At 53.5% G+C, this 24,035-nt stretch overlaps 8 protein-coding genes across 8 annotated transcripts; 5 read left to right on the plus strand and 3 right to left on the minus strand.

The window, feature by feature from the left end:
* Positions 1-3,999: 3,999 nt before the first annotated feature.
* P170DRAFT_436363 (sulfatase domain protein) lies at positions 4,000-7,420 on the plus strand. Its single transcript, XM_024849140.1, has 3 exons — positions 4,000-4,691; positions 4,749-6,455; positions 6,509-7,420. Exons 1-3 carry the CDS (start codon positions 4,363-4,365, stop codon positions 7,107-7,109), a joined length of 2,637 nt encoding a protein of 878 aa, XP_024706629.1. The 5' UTR covers positions 4,000-4,362; the 3' UTR covers positions 7,110-7,420.
* Positions 7,421-7,613: 193 nt separating this feature from the next.
* On the plus strand, positions 7,614-11,252 carry P170DRAFT_455530 (cellobiose dehydrogenase). Its single transcript, XM_024851536.1, has 12 exons — positions 7,614-7,643; positions 7,702-8,274; positions 8,331-8,509; positions 8,560-9,384; positions 9,438-9,930; positions 9,978-10,099; positions 10,144-10,237; positions 10,284-10,332; positions 10,385-10,476; positions 10,526-10,755; positions 10,810-10,852; positions 10,909-11,252. Exons 2-12 carry the CDS (start codon positions 7,941-7,943, stop codon positions 11,166-11,168), a joined length of 2,721 nt encoding a protein of 906 aa, XP_024706630.1. The 5' UTR covers positions 7,614-7,643; positions 7,702-7,940; the 3' UTR covers positions 11,169-11,252.
* Positions 11,253-11,400: 148 nt separating this feature from the next.
* Positions 11,401-12,118, minus strand: P170DRAFT_509323 (mannoprotein). The gene is made up of 2 exons (XM_024854664.1): positions 11,732-12,118; positions 11,401-11,638 (listed from the first exon to the last, which is right to left on the minus strand). The coding sequence occupies exons 1-2, from the start codon at positions 12,080-12,082 to the stop codon at positions 11,450-11,452; spliced, it is 540 nt and encodes a 179-aa protein (XP_024706631.1). The 5' UTR covers positions 12,083-12,118; the 3' UTR covers positions 11,401-11,449.
* Positions 12,119-12,990: 872 nt separating this feature from the next.
* On the minus strand, positions 12,991-13,745 carry P170DRAFT_474872 (uncharacterized protein; the record flags this gene model as incomplete). The annotated part of the gene is made up of 2 exons (XM_024853191.1): positions 12,991-13,511; positions 13,667-13,745. The coding sequence occupies 2 exons, from the start codon at positions 13,743-13,745 to the stop codon at positions 12,991-12,993; spliced, it is 600 nt and encodes a 199-aa protein (XP_024706632.1).
* P170DRAFT_436366 (uncharacterized protein) lies at positions 13,745-14,639 on the plus strand. Its single transcript, XM_024849141.1, has one exon. It carries the CDS (start codon positions 13,959-13,961, stop codon positions 14,604-14,606), a length of 648 nt encoding a protein of 215 aa, XP_024706633.1. The 5' UTR covers positions 13,745-13,958; the 3' UTR covers positions 14,607-14,639.
* A 1,707-nt stretch (positions 14,640-16,346) lies between these two features.
* P170DRAFT_455531 (uncharacterized protein) lies at positions 16,347-18,151 on the plus strand (the record flags this gene model as incomplete). Its single annotated transcript, XM_024851537.1, has 4 exons — positions 16,347-16,358; positions 16,474-16,709; positions 16,763-17,461; positions 17,517-18,151. The coding sequence occupies 4 exons, from the start codon at positions 16,347-16,349 to the stop codon at positions 18,145-18,147; spliced, it is 1,578 nt and encodes a 525-aa protein (XP_024706634.1). The 3' UTR covers positions 18,148-18,151.
* Positions 18,152-18,788: 637 nt separating this feature from the next.
* On the plus strand, positions 18,789-20,880 carry P170DRAFT_455532 (MFS general substrate transporter; the record flags this gene model as incomplete). The annotated part of the gene is made up of 6 exons (XM_024851538.1): positions 18,789-18,795; positions 18,893-19,072; positions 19,122-19,256; positions 19,306-19,475; positions 19,523-20,596; positions 20,691-20,880. The coding sequence occupies 6 exons, from the start codon at positions 18,789-18,791 to the stop codon at positions 20,718-20,720; spliced, it is 1,596 nt and encodes a 531-aa protein (XP_024706635.1). The 3' UTR covers positions 20,721-20,880.
* An 82-nt stretch (positions 20,881-20,962) lies between these two features.
* On the minus strand, positions 20,963-23,526 carry P170DRAFT_474876 (putative beta-glucosidase D; the record flags this gene model as incomplete). The annotated part of the gene is made up of 5 exons (XM_024853192.1): positions 20,963-21,459; positions 21,512-22,048; positions 22,119-22,905; positions 22,955-23,388; positions 23,442-23,526. 5 exons carry the CDS (start codon positions 23,524-23,526, stop codon positions 20,963-20,965), a joined length of 2,340 nt encoding a protein of 779 aa, XP_024706636.1.
* Between the last annotated feature and the right edge of the window lie 509 nt (positions 23,527-24,035).

Genomic DNA, 24,035 nt, shown 5'->3' on the forward strand with positions numbered 1-24,035 from the left:
GATGAAAACGTCCCCTGGAAATTTTCTTGTTAGACAGATGGATAAATTCGAGCTATCGTGGAACAAATTCTGTGTGGAGTTGAATGTAGAAACAGTTGATGTCTGCCGGATTTCACCGCCCCAATCTTGGATTGCCTATTTGGGCAGGCACGAAGCACGGGATTCTGATGCCTGAGGCGCGGATTAGTCGCCTTAAACAGTGTGCCACGTGATTAAGCGACCAGGTTCAATACGCCTTGAGAAACTTCCCAGGTTCTAACTACCTACTGCGTACATTCCTCTTCCTCATACGGTCTCCGCGGATCCCCATCGCCGTTCTCTATTACGCTGTTGTACCACAACAAAGGAATACCTTCCTGGGCCCAACGATACCACCCTCGGTGAAATTCTCCCCCTTGCTCGCGATGTCCTCGACTGGCATCAGACAAGGAGAGTCTGCTCTTCTTGTCAACCCAGCCAGCATGAAGTGCGGGGTTCCCAGTCCTCATCTGGCCCGGTAGGTACAGGTGGTACAACGGTCAGGAATCCAGCCAGGCAGACTGAAGAGTAGCACGTTGCGTTCGACGCGATGTCGCAGTGGAGCAGGGAAGCGCGCCAAGCGGATTTCCTTTCTGACGAGTTCACCGTTCATTCCATACAAAGCATCTTTGAAATAAGGGCCAATGCAGCGCGGTCAACCGGTGTGGGTCGCACAATGTATTCGAAGCAAGGGGCTATGTGGTAGGCCTGTAGAAACATTGTGACTGTCACGTTTCAACCTGTAAGCGGGCCGGTGAGTTGGTGGTCCTATCAGATAATCAAGAAGTGAATCATGGCGCTGTGAAGATTTTTTTTATAAGGAGTACTCCGTTATAGGTACTACTTCTTTACCCAAGTCTGTTAGCGTGCCGCATCTGCATCCTGACTGGCTAATAAGCAGCTGTCATTGGAGCCAGAACCACTGTCCCATTATTTGACTGACAGTCCCTGTAGAACGGGTCTAGGCAGGGGCTCTTTATCTTCGGACTGAAATTGGCCAATGGTCTGAGTCAGCCTTGTGGGCTTTTATAGGGAGGTTGCACGACATGAAGAAGTTTCAGGATGAGTGGCTGCCTTGATAAAGGGGCTTCATTTCTGCCCTGGACGGTGGTGGTTTATTTTGAGACAAGGACCCTCCGTTGAAGCTCCTAAATTTGGTTCAGCCTGATAAGCCAAGCATGTCAGATTGGTTAATCCTGTTGGTGTAATGAGCATAGACATCCGACGATGTCCCGGTGAAGTGGGCATGGCGGCCCCCAAAGAATATATAATGCAGGGTTATTGAAGTAATGCAGCTGCTCGGATAGTCTTACTAGATTCAGATCATGAGTTACTAGCCACGCGAATGCACGAGGATACGAGAGTCCAGCTCGAGGAACAAAGAAAAGCGAGAAGGCGAATGGACCAGTCCATTCCATTCCCCCTGCAGCCATCCAATCTCAAATCAACAACAAATGGCCGCCAACGCCAAGCTTTGCCATGATCGGCTCACGTGGTTCGCTGGATTTTTTACCCCGCAACGAAGATTTTACACTATGCCGTTCTGGACCGGGATTACGACCCGTGAACAACTCAGAAATGCGTGCCACCCGCTATGGAATATGCAACACGGAAGATAAATCCATCTGCAGCATGTAGTCTGCGATCTACCGCAGCCGTCCTCGTCTGCTCTTGAGGTGCAAATCTCAAGCGGTGACCGTGATGGCGTGACCAACGAGCCCGTTGGCGAAACTAGAACCCTTAGCGTGGATGGGGAGGCTCTAAACCAAACGAGCAGAGCTCCGAATGCTGGTCTACAGCCACATCCTGGCTGCTGGTTAGCCCCAACACCGACCGCGAGGCTGTGACAGTGCGAGCGCTCCTGCGTTGGTTACTTTCCGGGGCGAGTCAGTAGTAGTCGCTCAAGGCGCGTTTAAAACCACCGAGAGGGAAAGAGTCGATGATCGTTGCCGACGTCATGGCAGGATGGGCGATCTACAGCTCGAAGGAATCCAAACCGGATGGAAGCGCTGCAGGGCACGCCTCTCATTGCCGAATCCGGAGGGCACGTGACCCGTTTCCGACACGGCGGGTGGACGTGGACAGAAGAATGTATATAGAGGCCGGAAGAATGGAGGAAACCCCATGGGAGACACTCCGTCGAGAGATGAGACATTCCTAACGAATAAAACGCCCGCCCCCGCTGCTGCCTGCTGCCTGCCCCTTTTTCTTTTCTTTTTTTATGCTTTCGAAGGGAGCCAGGAACCGCCGGCGCCGGAGAGACACGAGAGCCAAGCTAAAACAGCAAGCTTGCTTGCTGGCCAGATCGACCCCATCGGGACTTGGCGGTGGCTGACGCTGAAGCTTCCTCACGGAACTCCAACATCTATGCGTACTCAGTCCTCTGTAGACTCCGTGAAGATAATCTTACTCCGTACTCTCTGGTCGCTCCTCCGTAGAAACAGGTTACCCTACCCGAGACCCCAGGGATCAGGCATTTTTCTCTCGATCAGATCCGGTCCGCCTTACGGATCATCGGGTGGATGAACTGTTCGGGAAGCTCCTCCAGCCTGGTTGGGCTGGTTTCTCTCCACTTGCAAGGCCGCACGGAGTAATGCTATCGACCCTGCCGTCTCTCGTCCTCGTCGTCTGCCTTGTCATGGTGACATGGTCTGCCGTCTCTCGCTTTCGGTGGTTCAGTCCCTCCTGCTCCACATGGAAGCACTAACGCAATCGCAGAAAGCATGAAGAAGAGGGCGATGCAACCGTGCCAGATGAACCGGTGCAGGAGAGAAAGTCATAGACTCAGAATAGGAGAGAAGGGTGGAGAGCGAACCACTAGCTGGCAACTACTATCTTGTAGTTTATCTGGCTAAGCCTTCGCCCTGAGACAGGTGGATTCTGGCTCTCTTTTTGAATTCCGAGTACGGAATCTGGGAAATAATGAAAATAAAATGGCCAATCCTTCTGGAAGACGCTCGGGAAATAGTGGGAGAAACTATTAATAATTAAAGGCCCAAAATTGCAGGCAAAACAAGACTCAGAACGAAACCCGCGCGCAGAGATGAGGGGAACCTGGAAGCCGCGGACGCAGCCACGCAACCAATCAGCGGCCTCCAGCACTGCCCCCGCGAAAAATCTCCAGATTAGTCCGCTGCTGATTGGCCAGGTCGTACACCAGGTGGGGTCAACGGACCACGGTCTAGGCTACGACGGGCAAGTGATCACTTGCCCGACAGGCTGTCAAGGCGCCGAATGGAGACTAGCGGTCGCAGCCGACAAACAGAGAGCGAAAAAAAAAAAAAAAAAAAAAGAAAAGAAAAAGGTAAAATCAAAGGAAGACCCTGGCGGGACACGACGTCGAAAGACACCCTGTGGTTGTGGTGGATGCAACGTAGAGGCCACCTCCAAGACTCCCCCCTCCTCGGCTTGCACCTGTCATTCCTCTCGTGCTGCAGGAACCTCGCACTTTCTCCAGTGCTTGACCTATGCTTGCATCCTGGTAGCGCCGCGGACCAAAGGGGGTCTCCCTCACTTTCTGAATTTAGAGGACACGCCGGACCCCTGTTTCAGTGGCCGGGTTCTGCGGGCCCCGAGGATGGATCAGGGTCTGGATAGCCGATGCCCCTGATTGGTTAGGGGAAGCAATCCTCCATGCAGCGTTTGCGTTCTAATTTGGGCGGAAAAAAGGGAGTGCAACCAATGATCGGAGGCCGGTGGGGATAGGAGCGTACTGCGTTGTGGTATTTTACCGAGTGTTGCGGTCATGTCGGGACAGAGAATCGCCAGCGCGGGCGGATGTGCGTACGGCGGATGGCGGCCAACGCAGCGAAATGCCAGGGTCCAGTACGGTCCATTACAGGGTTCCGTGGGGCGGCGTTTCACTGGCTGCGGCTCCAAGTGGCTCGGCTTGACTAACAGGCATCCTGGGCTCAAGCTTATTCCCGTCTTTTTTTTTTTTTCCTTTTTTCTTTTTTCTTTTTTGCATTTTCGTTTTCGCCTTTTTTGCCTTTGCTCGGTCATATATGAGTCGCATTGGCTGCTCGGTCATCGTTGGATGACATGCTATGAGGTTGGCGATGGTGATGTGCGACCCTCCGCTCTTCTCTGCTATCCGTCTTTCTCGACTCTTTTGATTCCGCCATCCCCAACCCTCCATTCTTTCCCTTCCCCATCATCGTTTGATCATCATCCTTACTATCCTTCTTTAACTCCAACCCCCTTTCGTCATCCCCTCCCGTCTCAGGAAAGGCAAAAAAAAAAAATTTACTGCACACGAGCAATCTCGACCACCCTGTTCCTCGCCTTTTCTATCCGCCCTGCCATGTCGCTCATCTGACTGATTAATATTCCGGTCGTGCCGTCATGAAGCTCGCCAACTGTCTCCACGCCGTCGTGCGGCGTCTCATTCCTTTGGCCCAGCGATTGCGCGCCTCGCCGGGTCATTTCTTCGATGCCTGCTGGGAATTTTCGCGTCGCTACTTCTTCACCGTCGCCCTCTTCGCGCTGCTGAGTGCGAAGGTGCTCCATCTCTACGCTCATATCTACTCTCTACCACCCCCCAAGTTCCTGCTGTGGGGAATTACATTTTTCTTCCAGGATGTCTGCGTCCTCATCCTCATCCGCATCTTCACCCAGCGCATCCCGTGGCGACCGGTGGCGATGGCGTCAGCCTTGCTAGTCATCCCCTTCAGGTATGTCTCCCGGCTTCGTGAATTTTATGAAGGGTTGGAGATGCTAACTCGCCCAAGTCTCATGATGTCAGGAATGGCCTCCGCCAATGCTTCCTTCTATGTCGTCACCGGTGCCGAGATTCACTGGCGTCAAGCCAAGACCTTCCACCGTGATGCCGCCGCCATACGCACGCTGCTGACGGGGTTGACCGGCTTCCTCATCGTGGAGGGCCTTCTCTTGACTGTCGCGTGGTTCACGGCAAACCAGGTGCATAGAGGGGCTGGTGGCGTGCTGAAGGTTCTGGCATGGCCGTTCCGTCGGCTTGGAGGATTGATCCGGAACCTAATTTACCGCATCCGGGGCCGGCAACCCCCGGTCTCTCTGCCTGACCCCCAGGTATATGAGCAGATTGCCGTCGACGACTACCGGGATGACAAGAGCGACGACGAGGAGGACTCGCTACCTATGATGGAATCAACCAACATGGGACCCACGCAGAAGAAAGACTCGCTTCTGAAACGGGCAGGTGTCCTCGTGCCCTTCACCATCCTGATGTTCTTGCGCGCCATTCGCCCCTGGGACCCCGCCTTCTGGTTCCTCTCCGGCGCTCTGCCCTTCACCCCCTTCACCGATGGTAGTCATCGTCCCTCGCCGGTCGATACGTACGGCATGCCCGGCGATTACCGCTGGTTGGAGGGTCACTCCTCGCTGTCGGAAACTCCCGTCTGGGACTGGATGCCCGAGAAGGCTTATCCCGGATTCGAGGACTGGGATCGGACGGAACGCCCGGAATTCCACTACAACCCCAAAGAGGATCCGTTGCACATCTCCAACCTTGACAACCCGGTGCTGGAGCCAATCCGGAAGGCTCTCAACGGCGAGAAGGGCGCTAAGGTTAAGCACGTCTTTCTGCTCAAGCTTGAGAGCACTCGTGGCGACCTTTTCCCCATCCGCAAGGATAGCTTCATGTGGGACCGTATCGCCGAGTCGTACAAGGACAAAAAGCTGCCCCAGGAGGTCAAGAGCCGTATCGCCAACCTCACCCGGACTGCCGAATTCCTGACCGGATTCTCCACCGGATTTCATCACAACGACACGTTGCACCACGGCAAAAAGACCTACGGGGGTGTCGCTGCCAGCAACGCTTTCACCACCGGCACGTACACGCTGAAGAGTGTGACCGGTACCGTCTGCGGTATCACGCCATTGGTCGCCGATTTCAACCGCGAGTACGAGTACCACATCTACCAGCCTTGCCTGCCCCATATCTTCAATGCGTTGAGCCACCAGGACGATATTACCAACAAGACCGATGACTTCCGCACCTGGCCTTGGCATTCGAAGTGGATGCAGACGGTCACCGACAGTTATGACAACCAGGATAAATTGACTCCGGTGCTGGGGTACCACGACATCCTGACCAAGGAGCGCATCGAAGATAAGAACGCTAAACACTATCCGCCAGAGGGTAAAGAAGTCAATTACTACGGATATGCCGACACCAACCTTCGCGAGTACATCCGCGATGCAATCGACGAAGCGGAGGGAAACAACACTCGCCTGTTCCTCACTCATCTCACCGGAACTACCCACCATCCGTGGGGTTTGCCCGACGATGACCTGTTCCAGGAGATTATCTCGTCCTCGTGGACCGGATCCAACGGCGATCTGAATCGGTATCTGAACACGATTCACTTTGTCGATGGCTGGCTCCAGGAGGTCTTGGACATTCTGCAGGAGAAGGGAATCGCCGACGAAACGCTGCTTGTCATGATGGGTGATCAGTAAGTAACCAATGCATCAGAAGTGACAATGGCCCAAACTAACTGGTTTCTAGCGGTCTCTCCCTCCCCAACGACGGCGGTGCCACCCCCTACGACAACCCGCATCTCGGCAGTTTTCACATTCCCATCGTGTTCTCGCACCCGAAACTACCTCAAGTCGAAATTAAAACCCCCGTTATCTCCCAACAAATCGTCCCGACCATCCTTGACCTGTTGATTGAGTCCTCTTCGCTGGGACCCAACGGCACTCACGCGGCTAAAGACATCCGGTCGTTGTACGAGGGACAGTCGATGATTCGGGAGCTGATTCCCGAGGATAAAGAGGACAAGAAGAAACAGGACTGGCAGTTCACCGTCATGAACACCGGTGGTTCTTGGCTGGCATTGCGATCGGCGGCGCGACCGAAGTATCGTCTGGTGATCCCATTGATCGACGACCTGGAGTGGCGCTTTACCGATTTGGAGAAGGACCCTAACGAGAAGAAACCGTACAAAGACTTCAACCTGGTGGATCTGGCCGAAAAGCTGGACAAGGAGTATGGTGAGGACGTGGTGGAATGGCTCCGCGATGCTGCCCATGTGGCGCAATGGTGGGTCGTGGACAATTGGCACCGCTACCGTTACCACCCCAAGCCTCCCAAGCATAAGGGTTGAGAGATGAACCCCCAACTAAAGGGAAGACCGGACAGGATCCCTGTCTCTCCCTCCTAATTTCCTTCTGCTTCTGAAAAATGGAGCAGTGCTCGCCGTCCGAACCCTGTGGCCCTGCGTTTTTTGGAATCACAAACCGGATTCAACGCGCCCCATGCATGTCGTTGGCACCGCATGGGTAAAGGGCATACCTCCGGACACGCGCAGGACTCGCCCGAGTCCCTGTACACTATTATCCCGTCTACCCGTTTCTTGTCCATAGATTACGAATTTTTTGTTAATACTCCGAATGGAATATGCCTGATGATATATCCGCTTTGGTTTATTTTTGGTTTAACCGTATGACTCTCGTGGCATTGATCCCTGATCCCTGACGCTTTTCCTCATGCTCTCACCCCTGCCCCCCTGACGTAGATTTAGGCGTTGTGGCAATTACCGGAGAAGGCGTCCGGCTATTCAGACCAGGAGGTGAAACTGCAGGATCCTGGAAGGATGAGTCTGCGTGCATTGGCACTGCACGCCCATTGGGACCAATCTGTATGCCAAGACACCTTGTTCATCTGCATCAATCAGCGGTCTGACATCTCTAATGCAGGAAACGGGGATACACCCGGCCAGGAGCGATAATTATACTTGGCACGTCTCAACTATTTCTTGATTCTCCGTGTCTTGGTAGGCACGGTTGACGATCACCGTGCCTGACGGGAGATTGGCCCTCTATCCGTGACGCACTAATGCGATGTCTTGGCCCTACCGGGTAATTGGCGCGCCTATGATAGACAGACACTTCCGACTCTAGAACTGCTTCACGGCGTCGTCTTGGAAATTTGTCGCATGCCATTCGCCCAGGCGAAATGTGTCCCCGACATCCCTTGCGTCAGGGTGCGCTCGGAGGGGCACGCGCGCAACAACACCTCCAATTTATCCAGAACCGCTAATGTCAGCCCCAGACGCTATGATTTCTCGATGGATCCACGGACCGGCGGTCGAGCTGTCTGCTCTGGCATGTTTGTCTTGGTTCTCTGCCTGGCATCCATCATATATTTATGGCTCGCTCCCGCCGTGGCAGAGCTGGAAACCTGTCTCCCGACCACGCCTGATTCACTGGTCCTCTTCGCAATGAAGCTGGTGAATCGAGTGCTCGCCGCCTTTTTGGCGGCTAACTCTCGTACGTTCGATCTCATTATATGATTAGATCTTTCGCTTGTGCTGATTTACTTCTAGTGCTGCAGACATGTCTCGCTCAGTCGACCGATGCAGAGGCCTATACCGATTCCGAGACAGGCATCACGTTTGATACGTGGACTGTCCCGAAGAGCACGACCGCAGGCGGTCTGACCTTTGGTCTTGCTCTACCCAGCGATGCCTTGGATAAGGATGCGAATGAGTTCTTGGGTTACCTGGTATGCTCGACTCTTCCTCGTATACGTGGAGTGTTCTAACCAATTCTCAGTCGTGTGCCTCTGGAGACGAGGAAGGCACTGGATGGTGTGGTGTCGCCCTCGGCGGGTCCATGAACAGCAACCTCCTCGTCATGGCTTACCCATACGAGGACAGCGTCCTCACCTCCCTCCGCTTCAGCACGGGCTACGCGACGCCGGACGTCTACGCGGGCGACGCGAACATCACTCAGGTCACCTCGCGGATCAACGCCACTCACTACACCGTCCTCTTCCGCTGCGAGAACTGTCTGTCTTGGGACCACGAAGGCCAAACCGGAAATGTGTCCACCAGCTCCGGCAAGTTCGTCATAGGCTGGGCCCAGGCGTCTGACAGCCCCGGCGACCCGGCCTGCCCGGATGAAATCTCCCTGAAGCAACACACGGGCCAGGGCATCTGGGTGGCCAACTTCGACGAGAACATCGCCAGCGAGTCATACTCGGACTGGGTCAAGAAGGCCAACCAGACCGTTCCCGGCGAGTGCTCCGGTGATGGCGGCGGCGGCAACGAGCCTGAACCCGTTCCCGTCCCCAGCAATGCCACCTACGATTACATCGTCGTCGGCGGTGGCGCGGCCGGTATCCCACTGGCGGACCGCCTCAGCGAGGCGGGCCACAGCGTGCTGCTCATCGAGAAGGGACCCCCGTCGTCCGGTCGTTGGGGTGGAACGACCAAGCCGGCTTGGTTGGACGGCACTAACCTGACGCGGTTCGACGTGCCGGGTCTCTGCAACGAGATCTGGGTCGACTCTGACGGCATCGCCTGTAACGACATCGACCAGATGGCGGGATGCGTCTTGGGTGGCGGAACGGCTGTCAACGCCGGACTCTGGTGGCGGGTAAGTCTTTCTCTCATGTTGGACACGCGGATGCTAATACGAATACCCTGCAGCCGAACTCCGCCGATTGGGACGAGAACTTCCCCGACGGATGGCAGTCTTCCGACATGCAAGCGCCCGCGGAACGGCTCTTTTCGCGCATCCCGGGATCCCACCATCCGTCCACAGACGGGAAGCTGTACTATCAACAAGGACCCAACCTGATCGCCAACGGTCTCGAAAAGGCCGGCTGGCAGTCCACCACTTTCAACGAGGCCCCTGAGAAAAAGAACCGCACGTACGGCCACGCGCCGTTCATGTTCTCGAATGGCGAGCGCGGTGGGCCCATGGCGACGTACCTGGTGTCTGCCAGCGCCAGAGACAACTTTGACCTGTGGACGAACACCACCGTTAAGCGTGTTGTGCGCAACGGCGGCCGGATTACCGGCGTGGAGGTTGAGGCGTTCATGGACGGCGGGTACAAGGGTACCGTCAATGTGACTGCGAGCACTGGCCGCGTCATCCTCTCGGCCGGAACCTTTGGAAGTCCCCGGATTCTGATGCGCAGTGAGTCGGCCTTTTGAAATTCACCGACCTAGGCTAACGACGGATAGGTGGTATCGGACCGACGGATCAACTGGAGAAGGTGAAGAACTCCACGGACGGTCCTGACATGATTGCGGAGTCGCAGTGGATCAAGCTGCCAGTCGGAGAGAACTTGATTGACCATACCAATGTAAGTTGGCTGCCGTTGTGGTGAGAATGATGCTGACAGTTTAGACCGATCTTGTCGCGACGCACTCGAAGGTTGTTTGGTACGACTTCTACGGGGCGTACGACGACCCCATCAAGAGCGACGCTGAGAGCTACTTGAGTAAGTGCATTCGATCAATTTCCCGTACGGCTACTAACGTCTGTAGACAACCGCACCGGAATCCTCGCCCAAGCGGCACCCAACATCGGCCCACTGTACGTGACCATCCTCCATTCGATGTGCATGACTAGCGATTAACACAACCAGCTTCTTCGACCAAATCACCGGCTCCGACGGCGTCGTCCGCCAGATACAATGGCAGGCCCGAGTTGAGGGTGGCCATGAAACCCCCGATGGTCGTAAGTTCCCATCGCCCTGCCCTCCGGAGATACCAAGCTAAGTTTATAGACGCCGTGACTATCAGCCAGTACCTCGGTCGGGGTCTGACCTCGCGCGGTCGCATGACTCTCACGACGGGTCTGGATACCGTCGTCTCGACTCTGCCTTACCTGCGCGACCAGAATGACGTGGACGCCGTCATCCAGGGTATCAAGAACCTGCAGAACGCGCTGAAGGGAACGGGCTTGAACTGGACGTATCCGGCTCCGAACACAACCGTCGAGGAATTTGTCAACAACGTAAACCGCCCTCCTTCTATTTCATCTTGACCATATCTAACATGGACCTCGCAGATGCCTATCAACGCCGGAACCCGTCGCGCGAACCACTGGATGGGTATGCTTCTCCATCCATGTCTCCTCTCACATACCCTCCAACTAACAACTGAACAGGAACCTGCAAAATGGGCACCGACGACGGCCGCAACGACGGAACCTCCGTGGTCGACACCAACACCAAGGTCTACGGAACCGAGAATCTCTACGTCGTGGACGCCAGTATCTTCCCCGGTATGATCACGACCAACCCGTCCGCGTATATCGTGACGGTTGCGGAGCACGCGGCGACGAAGATCCTGGGTGGTCAGAACTCGCAGACGCAGACGCAGCAGACGGGGCAGAGGAAGTGGAAGCATGGCCACGGACATTATTAGATATCAGTATGTTCGGGGATGAGGGGGGACGGGAGAAGGGGGTGATTAATTTGATACTTTCGTTTCTATACTTTGTCCGCTCTGGTGGTGGATAGAGTGCTTTTTTAGACTTATATTGGAATTATCTTTCGATCATTTACCACCTTAGGACTTACTGTTGCGTATAGAATTATCAACGTTAAAATACTTGATCAGTAACGACCGAAGGCACAAGCGGACACCCTAGAACAATCTCCCATAGATTCCTGCCTCATACCCCTAGATAAATCCCTGGAGCGCCCTCAAGCGTAAGCCGCAATCGCACTGTCAAATGCGGCATCCAACTCCGCCGTCTTCGACTTAATAGTCGCCTTATCCGTCGAAGTAGCCTTGTTCTGCAACGCAGTCGACAAGCTGTCCGTCTTCGTCTTCAGATTGTTCAAATCAAGCTGCACAATACTGACGACGCCGGCGGAGACGAAGAGAGATTTCTACCATTCACAATGGCGTTAGACCACACGTACAACTGCAGACCCCACGGGACCCAGGGCCAGGACAGAAGGGGTAAGGGATGTAGGCATTACCTTGGAGACCAAAGCCGTCAACGAAGAATCAATATCCGGCTCCAGGCCAACCAGCGCCGCCGTGATAGCACTGCTCTCGGACGCGGTAAACGCCGACGCGGCATTTGTGTCCGTAATTGCTTTGTTGATGTCGTCCTCGACGGCGGATTCTTTGGTCTGAATCTGCAGCGCGGCGGTCAGGCCGCCGGTGTAGCCGTTGACGGCGGTGGTGAGAGTCCTCAGGTCGGTGGCGATTTTGGCCAGGTCGGACTGGACGGCGGATGCGTCGCGGGTGGTCAGGAGGGGGGTGGAGGAGATGAAGGGGGTGAAGAGGGTGAGGACGAGGAGGGGGAGGCGAGGTGAGATGTACATTTTGGATGCTTTCTGGTTGGAGGTGATGAATGTGAGATTGGATTGAGTAGATGGTTGGATGAAGGGGATCAGAGGAGAGGGAGAGGGTTTATATATGTGTTCTTCCGTCGGTTTTGAGCTCCTACTGTCTCTTGATGCTGGTGACAAGGATTCGATCAGAAGCTTAAGACTCCTTGACCAGGCTTACCCTCGGTAGGGCATCAGGACCATGTCTCACGATAACGTCAGTCTGCGCTATTCTCTCGTACATACAAGCAATCAATTCTACGATTTCTCATATTGTGGCTAAATGACATGCAATAATTTCACATGTGCCTGCACACATACCTAGGTAATCATGCCATGGCTTCCACAAACAAACTATCTCTACCAGCCAAAGGAGGAGTTGTCCGATGCAAAAGAGGAGATTAATATATCCCCATCTACCCCCGGATCGACGTGCCAATCGATCCCCTGACTACCCCACAGGACGGGGGTTCTTCACAAACAGCCAAGAATGGTGGCGTAGACGATCGTTGCTGTTTTGTAGCGGTTCACCACGCGATGTAACCTGGCTTTATATGTTGCAGCTGAGCGCGCTTCGCCGTGTCTGAGAGGGGTATACGTTGCGGGAGGCTGGGAGTGGTGGATTTATTGAGTTGAGAGATTTATTTGGTGATGGATCCGAGGGTGCTGCCATTGAATATTTGCATGTGTTTGTGTAGGGATCGGAGATGTTGAATCATGTACTTTTGCATAGAATTCGGGGATCTCCACGGAGATCGAGATCATGCTGATCAGGGCGATTGGTCTGGGCTCTGGTAAAGACCCCCTCTGCTTTCTGTTTAGCCTGAATCCTTGAGTCCATTTCCGTCGGAGTCTCATCATACCAGCCAGTTTGCACGATGCCCCAGCAACAGAAAGCAAGTCTAATGTAAATGCGTCCACAAATACCGCACCATATTCGCACAAGACTCCCTGACTTCTGCCGTGGCACTTGCCCACTTCAAATCCCATCCGGTATACCTGGTCAAGTCACCTCGCGCAGAGATGTAAAACGAGTGCGACTCCGGCGTCCCCACCGCCAGGCCCGGCTGATAGAACGCCACTTCCTGGTAATTCATCAACTGTCCATGCTCGCCGAACATGCTCTTCTCTGCCTTCCTCGTGTTCACATGGAAGCCGAACGGCTTGCTCGGATTGACGTTATTGTCGTACCGGATCTCCCACACAACACGATTGTATACCCATTTCCCAGACGGATCGCAGTCCTCGTGGCCGAGAATCGTGCCGGCTTGGTCCCAGTCGCACGTTCCGCGGATGCCGGTGACGTACATGTCGATGGGGTCGCCGTCGAGTTTGTTGGTGACCAGGTCGACTTTGGAGTTGCGGATGATGTCGTAACCGATGGATGCGTGAGAGTCTTGGAGGGGGGCGGTGGAGGAACGTGCTGTTCGCGGGACATTCTGCTGGTGATGTTATGATCTTATTGAGAAGGATATTTGAGAGTTGATTTGATCCTGGAGATGAGAGGAGGGGAGGTGAGGCTGAACTGGCACATCGCAGCGGCTGACAAGGCTCGGTCAGATGGCTGGCAGGGATCACGAGGGTATCGCTCCAGGGAATAAATCCTTCGACTGCCGATCTTCTTCAAAGGACTGAGACGTCCGATCAGTATGCCCATTGCCATAACACCCCGGATGGAAGTCATTCCACGCAGCTCACAACATGGAAACTCTCGAGTGCCTGATAGGAAAATACCGAATTCTGACTCCGATGCATGGACCGGGTCAACAAAGGGATACTTCCAGGAAGGAACCATACTCTCCTTCTCGAGATGGAAAGCGCCATTAATCGCACCCGGGGAAGGATGACGGGAAGTCAATAAAAAGACACGATGCGGTTCCTCAAGCACATTCCGCAGAAATTGTCGGAATTCGGCCACAGTCACACTATTACAGATTTCTTTCGACCGGTTCTTGCATTCCAGATGGGGGACTTATCATTTGAAGACTCACCTATCCAGGCGGTAGACCAGATGGCAGACCAGGCACCGAACCACCAAGATCGCCGTCGTCGGTCTGTGCGTCTTCGTCGGAGAGCCCTGGCGCATGAGGCTGAACCAAACCGCCAAGAATCACCTGCATCAGATACTCTGACTCTGTCTCTCGTCCTTCAAGATCAGGGACGCGGGGACCTGAAGCATTGGCTGCTATACGTGGCGCGCGAGAACCAGCCCGGTCTGTGCTATCAAGTCGTCGGCATCCCACCGCTGATGCAATACTGGGCGCCAGACAAACCCGTCGATATCAAGGCGACTCGGTCGTGTTGGAACATGTTCGAGCTGGGTACGGTCACCGCGGCGCAGGCGGCGATGGTGGAGGAAATTGCCAGCCAGGAACCACCAGCTCTAGCGCTGGATTTAGATGCCGGGGCAGAGAGTTGTCAAGGCTGGACGGTGAGAGTGCTCGGAAAGCTCTATGATCGAGGGGTTGTTGATGCAACGAGCATGAGCTTTGTGAGGTCTATGCTGGAACCGGCCTAGACGTTGACTTGGTCTCGGCTTTTATGATGTTTATTGGCACTGAGCAGCTTGCATTGGAGGCGTTGGGTTCTTATTTGAGGTTTTTCTTTCTGTATCTTTTGGTGCTTGGGAAAATTAAAGTGGATTTTTCAAAGTTTGTGCTGTTACCTGCGCGCTACCTATTAACTTATTCTTCTTGTCAGTAAATGCCGGTCGTACGTCATTGGAATTTTGCGCCAATTCATTCGATATCATGGCCTGAACCAGTTGGGCATGAGATTAATATTATTGAAGGAAATAAATAAGGGCATATGGTTCTGACGAGGTGCAGAAGTTGCAAGATTTATCCATCGAACACCTGTTAGCATGCTCGCTTCAACATTTTTCCCTTGCAATGTTTTGGTTGATTTTTCATGCATAACATCTTTCTGTTCACTGATCCAGAAGCTGAGGCAGAGATGCCTTTCTATTTGAATAGCCTATCTGCTTTATTGGACCAATTTAATGGTTTATTCTTTTTCTTTCTCTCACCCTGTAGCTTCTTAGCATGATTCCACTTGGTTCGATACCAAATTAGCGCCGAATTTGTCGTGGAAAATCGATTTCTTTATGTAAAAAAAGAAGAAAAGAAAAAGAAAGAGAGAGAAATCGGCCCTACCTCAAAAATCAGTAATAATTGAAGTCAAGGAATCTAATCGATAGACGTTGGTGGCGAATCCCCGTGCATTCTCCGTAGGCAGGATCAGTGCGTATGCGTGTCAGTCCGCGGCACAGACGGATAAAATCCGAGTTAACCGGAATCCGAAACAGAGCCGTCAGCTGGATATCAGAATCTGCTTCTCCAGAAATCCCCACGCAGAAAGTGGACCGCGCCGCCGGTAACCGAGGAAGAGTGGGAGAACTCCGGAAACCGACATGGCCCAGGACTCAGAGGCGAGTTCGGGCCGAGTTGGGTCAACGGAATCCGGTTCTTTTGATTGGCAAAGAATCCGGACTACTCATTGACGATCGAAGCCGTACATGCCGATCGGAGCCCCGGACAGTGAGGTCTCCGCGCGTCAAGTTACGGAGACAGCCCAAGTAATAGTGATGGCCAAGGAGGTAAAGACGCCCGTGTGGGAGGGACGTCGCCCTCTCTAGTTTTCGGGGTTCTTGAAACAAGAATGGTATTCAAAGTAAAGTAATAGTGGGTATATTTGATTATGGATGAAGCGATGAGCGATGGAGCACTGTGAGAGTTTGTTGATGGATTGTATAGGAATTCTGGTATCCAGTCTACTATATACAACGCTTACCTCCCCGGCTACATGAAGAGTGAATCAAGCTTTGATTTGATCAAACGATTTATTCAGACAATGATTCACCTGATTGCTCTGAGTAATCAATCTAAGAAATTCAAGCAATTATTCACCCGAGTCATCCCAACAGTCCGTAAGCTTGAGCCCCGAGGGCCCCAACAGGAGTAGGGTAGTTTTAGACCTGAAAAAAACAATTTATGCAGTAACGAAGCAGACCAAGCAGATTTTTCATTAATAATAGGGCCAGCCAACTCGGACAATCTCCTATCTCGCTTCCTGTGCGGAGGTCAGCGACTCCAGTTTATTTTCCCACAAAATGCATCGCCGGGTGGATCCGCATGCGGCACAGCCAAGCATCGTCCAGGAAAGCTTGATCAACATTTGGTTCCTTCAGCTCCACGCCGACCGTCTTGGGGATTCCCATTGGTAATCCGGTGGAGCTCGGCCTTGAACACAGACCCAAATGCCGACCGACGTCAGCTTGACTCAGCGTGGCCACGACCTGCCCTTCTTTTCCCCGTTTGCTCCCCGGACGCTGAATTGGAGCCCCGGAAAGATTCTTCTCTCTGCGCGAGACAACCACCATGGAGGAAAGTCACGGCGTCCCGGATGCTGCGCTGGAGCAGAAGATCTCCAATTCCTACCGGGAGAATCTCCCGCTGGTCGTGTCCGAGGAAGAGGCCTTGACGCATGCGCGGGCGCGTCCCAACGAGGCGCTGCCTCTCTTGCTCACTTTCGGGAATGGCGACGGTGACAATCCGCGGTGCTGGTCGAAGATGCGGAAATGGTATATCACCTTGTTCGTCAGCATGCTGAATGTGCTCACGTATGTTTTCCCCTGTGATCTTCATGATCGTGGACTGACAGTTGATTGTGTAGATGCTGGTGTGCCGGAAGTATCTCGTCCGGAGCCCCTGCCATCGCGGAGGAATTCGGCGTCTCGTCGGAAGTCACCACGCTCTGTCTCTCGCTATACGTTCTCGGATATGCAGTTGGTCCGGTGCTGCTCGCTCCGCTATCCGAATACTTCGGCCGTCAGCCCGTCTACGTCATCTCCTGGTTCCTGTTGTGCCTCTTCCAGATGCCCATCGCCCTGGCCCCGAACATCGGTACCGTGCTTGTCTGTCGATTCCTGGCCGGTCTCGCAGGTGGTGCTCCTCTGACCAACACCGGTGGATCGATCAGTGATATCTGGGAGCGGAATTCCAGCGGTGGCCCGATGGCTGTGTACGGATTGAGCAGCACGTTTGGTCCGCCCACCGCGTTGGTTATGAGTGGTTTTATCGGTCGCAATGCAGGCTGGCGGTGGATCTTCTGGACCCTGATGGCCATCACTGGCGGGTTCTGGATTTTGCTGGTCACGACGGTGCCGGAGACGCGACACACGATCATCCTGCAGCGCAAGACCAAGCGATTGTCCAAGCAGATGCGCCAGGAGAACCTGCAATCGGCAGACTCGGTGACCGACGCAGCTGCCGGCGGTCGCAAGGGCCTGCACGAGCTGTTTGGCATCACACTGACGCGTCCGTTCCGGTTTCTCATCACTGAGCCCATCACGCTCTTCTCGGCCTTGTACAAGTATGTCCACGTGATGCCCCATACCCTTATTCCTCCTGCTAATTCTTCTCTGCAGCGGCTTCCTCTACGGCCTCGTCTACCTCTTCAACGAAGCCTTCCCCCTTGTCTTCGGCGACGGTCACGACTTCGACGTCGGCCAGCAAGGTCTGGCTTTCCTCGGCATGGCTATCGGCCCCATCATCGCCTTCTGCTTCTACCCCCTCCAGGAACGGTACTATCTGCGACGCGTGGCCGAGAACGGCGGTCGCGGCGTGCCCGAAGCACGCATGTGGATGGCGCGTCTCGGAGCTATCTTCATCCCTGCCAGTCTGTTCTGGTTTGGCTGGACCAGCTATCCTTCGGTGCACTGGGTCGTTCCCATCGTGGCCTCCGCTTTCTTCGGTGCGGGTATCTACATCGTCATCCTGAGTATTCTGAACTACGTCGTGGATAGCTACCAGACCTATTCTGCGTCTGCGCTGGCGGGTGTGATTCTGGCGCGTAACCTCGTCGGCGCTGGGTTTCCCCTGTTCGCTACCCAGATGTATAATCGGTTAGGATGGGAGTGGGCGTCCAGTTTGCTGGGTTTCTTGGCTATCTTGCTCGTGCCGATTCCGTTTATTTTCTTTTACATGGGTCGCGCGATTCGGTTGAGGAGCCCGTGGGCTAGAGAGCATTTCGATCAGGATGAGGATCATCCTCATTGATGGCGCTTGTTTCTCTATTTGGTTACGAGATGGTTATGAGCGAGGTATAGATTTATTTAGACTATGATGGATATAGCTTATGTTTAGATTTGTATCGCATATATTCTTTTCATTTTCTCATATCAACGGCTAGGACAGAAGCTGAGACTCGGCCACTTCCCGAGATCGGGACGTGGGGGATGCAGATCGTCAAGCATCCAGCTGCATGTCCTGTCTGCACTTTGACGTATTCCTTCTGGCAACGAATGGGGTGGACCTGATTATTTTCGTCTCCATGGAAAATTGGCAGGCTGTCATCGAAAGATGCTATTGCCACATATTCCCCGACCGGGTGAATCCTATGCATATACGGAGGAGAATAGCAGCTTTCTCAACAATCAAACAGAGGATTGTGTTACAAATGGCAGACATCCTCTTCCAGCGGGCTGTTATGGACAAGCCTTCTCCATGTGAGCTTTACTGACATGTCCATGTGCTGTACTTAAACATCGAAGTACTACGGAGTCACGCTGTCTTGGGACCTAGCCAGCAGGAATGCCGAGCTAAAAACGAAGCTAGGAACACGATACAAGCATTCGATCTCGTCTTCCTCCCCCACCAGCCGATACCTCGGATTGTGGGGTATGTGATGCCCCCTCCCCATGGGGTGTCACTTCGACACCAATTTAGAACCATGTCTTTCTGTTTGCTTTTGTGCCCATCAGACCACCCATCAGACCACCCATCATCACCATGGCAGAAATAGACAAGCCGACCGTTGAATTGGCCGAAGACGCCGACATTCAGAAGAACAACACCGACAAAATCCTCGTCGATAGCGATGGATGTGTGCAGAGGCTGCCGATTCCCAGCGCAGACCCCAATGATCCGTTGAACTTTACGTTCTGGGAGAAATTGGGGGTGGTGGTCAGTTGTTGCTGGTTTTGTGAGCTAATCATCCAGACACAATGAATGAATCTGACTGATCTCAATAGCCTCAATGTCGCTGTCCGTCGTCGGTGGATTGGGTGCGATTCTGGATGTGTTCATCCAGATGTATACGGCTGACGGGCGGAGTGTGAATGAGGTGGTCTGGTTGTCCACATTTCCATCCCTATTCGTGGGAATTGGTATGCTATCTCCTTTGATATTTGCTTTTCTGGTGAGCTAATAATAAAGGGAACTTCTTGATTCTTCCTCTCGGATTGGTGTACGGCCGTCGACTTGCAACTCTCCTGTCCACCGTCATCCTCCTCGCTGCCACAATAGGATGTGCCGTGTCGAATACCTGGGAGCAGCATCTTGGACTGAGGATCATTCAAGGACTTGCAGCGGGTGCTACTGAGTCGGTTCGTACTATTCCTCATTATGCCCAGGGATCCAGCTGATGAATTAGGTCCTTCCTTTGATACTGGCAGAGGTTACCTTCGTGCATCAACATGGCATGGTATATGGGATGTATTGGGCTGCTCAGAATGCCATCACCGGTGTTTTGAACCTAGCCAGTTCATACGAGGTCGCGGCCCTTGGATGGCGATGGTACTACTGGGTCTTCACCATAGCGATCGGCGCTGGGTTGGTTATTGTGGTCTTCGCGGGCTTCGAGACCGCATATCATCGAGACTCACAGTTCTTGAACGGCAGATTAGTGCTGACCGATCAGTTCGGGGTGACTCGTATACTAACCTCCAGCGAAACCCAGGAGTACCTCTCCCAAGGCGCTCACCAGATCAACCCTCACGACAACATCTCCAAACACTCCTACCTTCATATGCTCAAACCATGGACCGCCCCATACAACAACCAATCCCTCCTAAAAGCGACACCCCAAACATGGCTGCACATCTGCGAAGCCTTCACCTCCCCTGGAATCCTTTACGCTACGCTCCTCTCCTCCGTCGTCCTCGGCGCCTCCGTCGGCATGTCCCTCTCCTACAACACCGTCCTGCAATACAGCTACCACTGGGCCCCCGAAAACATCGGCCTGATCAACCTCGGCGGCGTCTTCGGCGGTCTCGGCGGAATGCTCTACGCCGGTATCTTCGGCGATAGGTTCATCCTATACATGGCTAAACGTTGCGGAGGTGTCCATTCCCCTGAACATCGTCTCCCGCTTCTCATCTTCCCTGGCATTCTGTGCATTCTGTCCTTATTGCTGTACGGCTTCACAGCTGAAGGCGGCCCCTCGCTCACATGGGGTGGTCCCTACATGGCCTGGACGTTGTATCAGATTGCGTTCGTGTCGGTGCTGATCCTCTCGACGTCTTTTGCGGCTGAGGCGTGGGAGAAAAATCCTGGTCCTGCGCTGGTGGCTGTTGTGGGGACGAAGAACATCGTGGCGTTTGGTTTGAGTTATGGGATTAATCCTATGGTCGAGAAGTACTCGTATCCTGTTGCGTATGGTGTGCTTGCTGCAGTTGTGGGTGGTATTTTTGTGCTGGGGGTGCCGGTTTATATTTGGAATCCGAGGGTGAGTCTTTTTGTTTTTTTCTTCTTTCTTCCTTTTCTTCCGGGCTATTCGGATTGTTTGAGGGTAACCGAGGCTAATCAACCCGTGTCTTTAGTGGCGACGATACATGGAAAGGAAGGAATGATTTGACGATTCGATTGAATATTATTGCAACCTGGTGCTTTGACTTGTAGCATGGTCTGGGTATATACTGGGGCTGATCGGGCTATCTAAAGAAGTATCATACTTTACCTACTTGCTTCTTAAAGGATTATTGCTCTCGAAAGACCCAGGCTAGATTGCCGTGCCCTTACTACTGAATCAGACGTTCATTATAAGTAAACAAGAAGAAATCTTGCCCTTCCACTATCAAAGATTGACGAAAACTTAAAGCATAGGCTTATCCCTCACACTAAAGCGTCCCTTAACCTTAAGATCCCTGGAGCTAGCGCCGACAAACACCTTATACTCGCCCTGCGCAACAGCCCACTTCTGCGCCTTCGTATCCCAGTACGAAAGATCCCTGCGCCTCAGCCCAAACGTGACCTTGTCGCTTTCTCCGGCCTTGATGTCAACACGCTTGAACCCACGAAGCTGTCGGACAGGCTGGCCTGCAGCCTTGGGGAACCCGAGGTATAGTTGGGGCACTTCGGCGCCGTCTACGGACCCGGTGTTCTGCACTGTGACGGACACCTTGCCGACGGTGTCCCAGAGATCAGTGTTGCCGCCGACGGAGTGGGTGCCGGTTGGGTATTGGGAGAGAGGAGAGGGGTCGTGGACGTTGAGGTTGGAGTAAGAGAAGCTGGTGTAGGAAAGGCCGTGACCGAAGGGGTAGCGCGCGGTGATGTTGTTGGCGTCGAAGTAGCGGTAGTCCAGGTAGACGCCTACTTTGGTTAGATTTCTAATGGTAGAGGGCAGTGAAGAACGATAATTTACCTTCAGTGTAGTTGCACTGTGCGGTATAGCACAAGTCGACATTGTAATCACTTTCGTTCTTGGCGATGGAGTAGATCAGACGTCCAGAGGGGTTGACGTCGCCGTAGAGGACATCCGCGACGGAGTTTCCAGACTCCTGACCGAGAAGAGATCCGTAGAGAACAGCGGTGACATTCTCATGCTCGATCCACTGGTCAACCAATCTAGGTCCGACGGTGTTGAGCACGACGACGGTGTTGTTGCAGTTGTCTGCGACGGTGTTGACCATGGCGTCTTGGTCGGTGTTGTAAAGTTCTGTTCGGTCTGCTCCTTCACCGGACAGCGCGTTCAGGAAGACCAGGCAGACGTCGGAGCCGCTGGCGTAGTTCTCGTATGAAGGAGAAACGGCTGTGCTGTCGGTTGATTCGGGAATGAGCGATGATCCACCGCTAGAGGCGTACGTATCATTCAGGATCCAGCGCAGCATGGTTCCATCGGTAACGGCTCTGTTGGTGAGTGCGATGTGGGGTGTAATCAAATAAGGATAGGACGACTGCGCTGAGCCAGATCCGGTGGCCAGATGTCCCTGGTAAGTAGGTCCAGATCCTATCCATGGCCGTGTTGGGACCGCCGGTGATTGCGCCAGCGTGGGAGCCAAAAATGCTCATAACTCGCGGTTTGTTGAGTGGGAGACCCCCGTTATTCTTCAGCAGAACCATGGACTTCGCGCCGTTCTGACGGATCAGCTTTGAGTGGTTCGCTCGAACATCCACGTACGCATCTTGATCCTGTGCACTAGGCTGTTTGCCGTTGTCCAATCCGACGTGGAAGTATCCGATGACGTTGCGAATAGCCATGTCATTGAAACGAGCCTGAGTCAGGGTACCGTTAGAGAGGAGGGTTTCGACAGTGGAATTGCTCCAGAGGCTGCTAGATCCGTAATCCTCGCCATTCAAAGCTGACAGCGTCGCGCTGTCCTGGGCGTTGGCGTCTGGCCAGACGAGACCAGGGAATCCAAGCTCCGTCTTGAGATGTTTCATCAGAAGGTCGGAGTTCTGGCAAGCCATGGTACCATTGACCTTAATCATTGCGCACATTACGGCGCCCATACCGTTCCGGACGGCGTCGTAGAAAGGCCAGAGGTAGGTTTCATGCAGCGTCTTGTCGTCGGTGTTAGAGGAGTAGGGAGCGGATGAATTAGAGCTAGAACCAGAGCCAGAGGAACCACCGCCGGAGGGAGGACTGCCAGATGATGCACCACCAGATGGTTGAGGAGTTCCTGACGCAGCTCCAGCAGAGGAGGATGATGTCGATCCGGTCGACATACCAGGGGGAGCTCCTCCAGGACCTCCGCCTCCTCCTTTTCCGCCACCGCCACCGGTGCGGTTTGTTTCCTGCTCGTATAGTAGAAAGTGCTGTTCTTGTTAGCATATGCTTGAAATATCCTAGCGGGAGGTTATGTACCTTAGCGCCTGGAATCACACCTGCATCAGCATAACCCTTAGTGCTCAATCCAGTAACCAATCCATTCAGGTAAGGGTCGGGTCCAAATCCCTCAACGCCTCTTCCTCCCCAAGGTGTTCTTCCCAGTGGCTGACTGGTCGGACCGGATAAGACCTGCACACCCTTGTTATAGAATTCCGAGCCAACGGCCTTAGCCTGCGCGTATATAGCTTCCTCGTCCCATGTCATGGCGATGGCATTAGCCTGGCCAAATGCAGACACATAGAAGTAGTTCTGGAGTCCCATCTCTCCATCAAGGAAGGTCAGTGCGTCGAAGGTGCCATCTGTGGTGTTCACGCTAAAGCCGGTGATCAAAGAGAGTTTCTGGGCCGGGGTGAGCGATTCAACGAAGTCGGAGGCTTTCTTGTAGGCAGTCTCCCAACTGCCCAAGGCGACTGTTTAAATATTGATCAGAATACAGTGCGTTTGAAGCGGGAGAAAGACGTACCGCCATTGGACTTGAGGACACCGACAGATTCAGCGCCAGCTAGGCCGAGAAGGCCCGACGCAATGATGAAGGAAAGTGATTTCATAACTGAATGAAAATATAGCTATACAGCGAAAAGAAAGAGTGACTAAATGTGTAAGAGGAAAATCAGAGACTGAACTCGTCAAGTCTCTCCCTATATACCCTCGGCATCCCGACGTGGCTACCATACGCATACTCCCTCTCTTGAAACGGTTCACTTCCTCACCGGGCCATGTTGACGATGCCGAAACGAACTATCCACGGCTAAACTCTGGCTAGCAGCTGCTAAAATATGCTAATTCGTGGCCCATACCCACACCGGGTTTTCCGAGTCGGAACTCCCGAGGATTAAGCTACACAGGCAGCAAAATAAGCACCAGGCAGGATATGAAGACAAGGTTAAGATTAAATCAGATAACAGGGATCGTCCATTTAGTTTGGTGACGCGTTTAACTGCCGAAGTGACGTTTAATTCCTGCCTACCGGGAATGAGAGAATGACATGAGGATATTTTTGAGCTTTTAAACATTTTGATAAAAGGTGCTAAATCAAGGGTAGCTAAGGCCGATAACT

Source organism: Aspergillus steynii (genome assembly GCF_002849105.1).
Source record: "Aspergillus steynii IBT 23096 chromosome Unknown P170scaffold_3, whole genome shotgun sequence".
In the NCBI taxonomy this organism is placed as follows: Eukaryota; Fungi; Ascomycota; class Eurotiomycetes; order Eurotiales; family Aspergillaceae; genus Aspergillus; species Aspergillus steynii.

What these genes read in the sequence shown, in the direction of transcription:
- P170DRAFT_436363 (XM_024849140.1), top strand. Translation starts at nt 4,363, where the DNA reads ATGAAGCTCGCCAACTGTCTCCACGCCGTCGTGCGGCGTCTCATTCCT. An exon ending in TTGCTAGTCATCCCCTTCAG is followed by an intron (nt 4,692 to 4,748) that starts GTATGTCTCCCG and finishes AACTCGCCCAAG; the next exon opens with TCTCATGATGTCAGGAATGG. An exon ending in CTTGTCATGATGGGTGATCA is followed by an intron (nt 6,456 to 6,508) that starts GTAAGTAACCAA and finishes ACTGGTTTCTAG; the next exon opens with CGGTCTCTCCCTCCCCAACG.
- P170DRAFT_455530 (XM_024851536.1), top strand. Translation starts at nt 7,941, where the DNA reads ATGCCATTCGCCCAGGCGAAATGTGTCCCCGACATCCCTTGCGTCAGG. An exon ending in CGACGCTGAGAGCTACTTGA is followed by an intron (nt 10,238 to 10,283) that starts GTAAGTGCATTC and finishes TAACGTCTGTAG; the next exon opens with ACAACCGCACCGGAATCCTC. An exon ending in TCGCGCGAACCACTGGATGG is followed by an intron (nt 10,853 to 10,908) that starts GTATGCTTCTCC and finishes ACAACTGAACAG; the next exon opens with GAACCTGCAAAATGGGCACC.
- P170DRAFT_509323 (XM_024854664.1), bottom strand. Translation starts at nt 12,082, where the DNA reads ATGTACATCTCACCTCGCCTCCCCCTCCTCGTCCTCACCCTCTTCACC. An exon ending in TGACGGCTTTGGTCTCCAAG is followed by an intron (nt 11,639 to 11,731) that starts GTAATGCCTACA and finishes TGTGAATGGTAG; the next exon opens with AAATCTCTCTTCGTCTCCGC.
- P170DRAFT_436366 (XM_024849141.1), top strand. Translation starts at nt 13,959, where the DNA reads ATGCGGTTCCTCAAGCACATTCCGCAGAAATTGTCGGAATTCGGCCAC.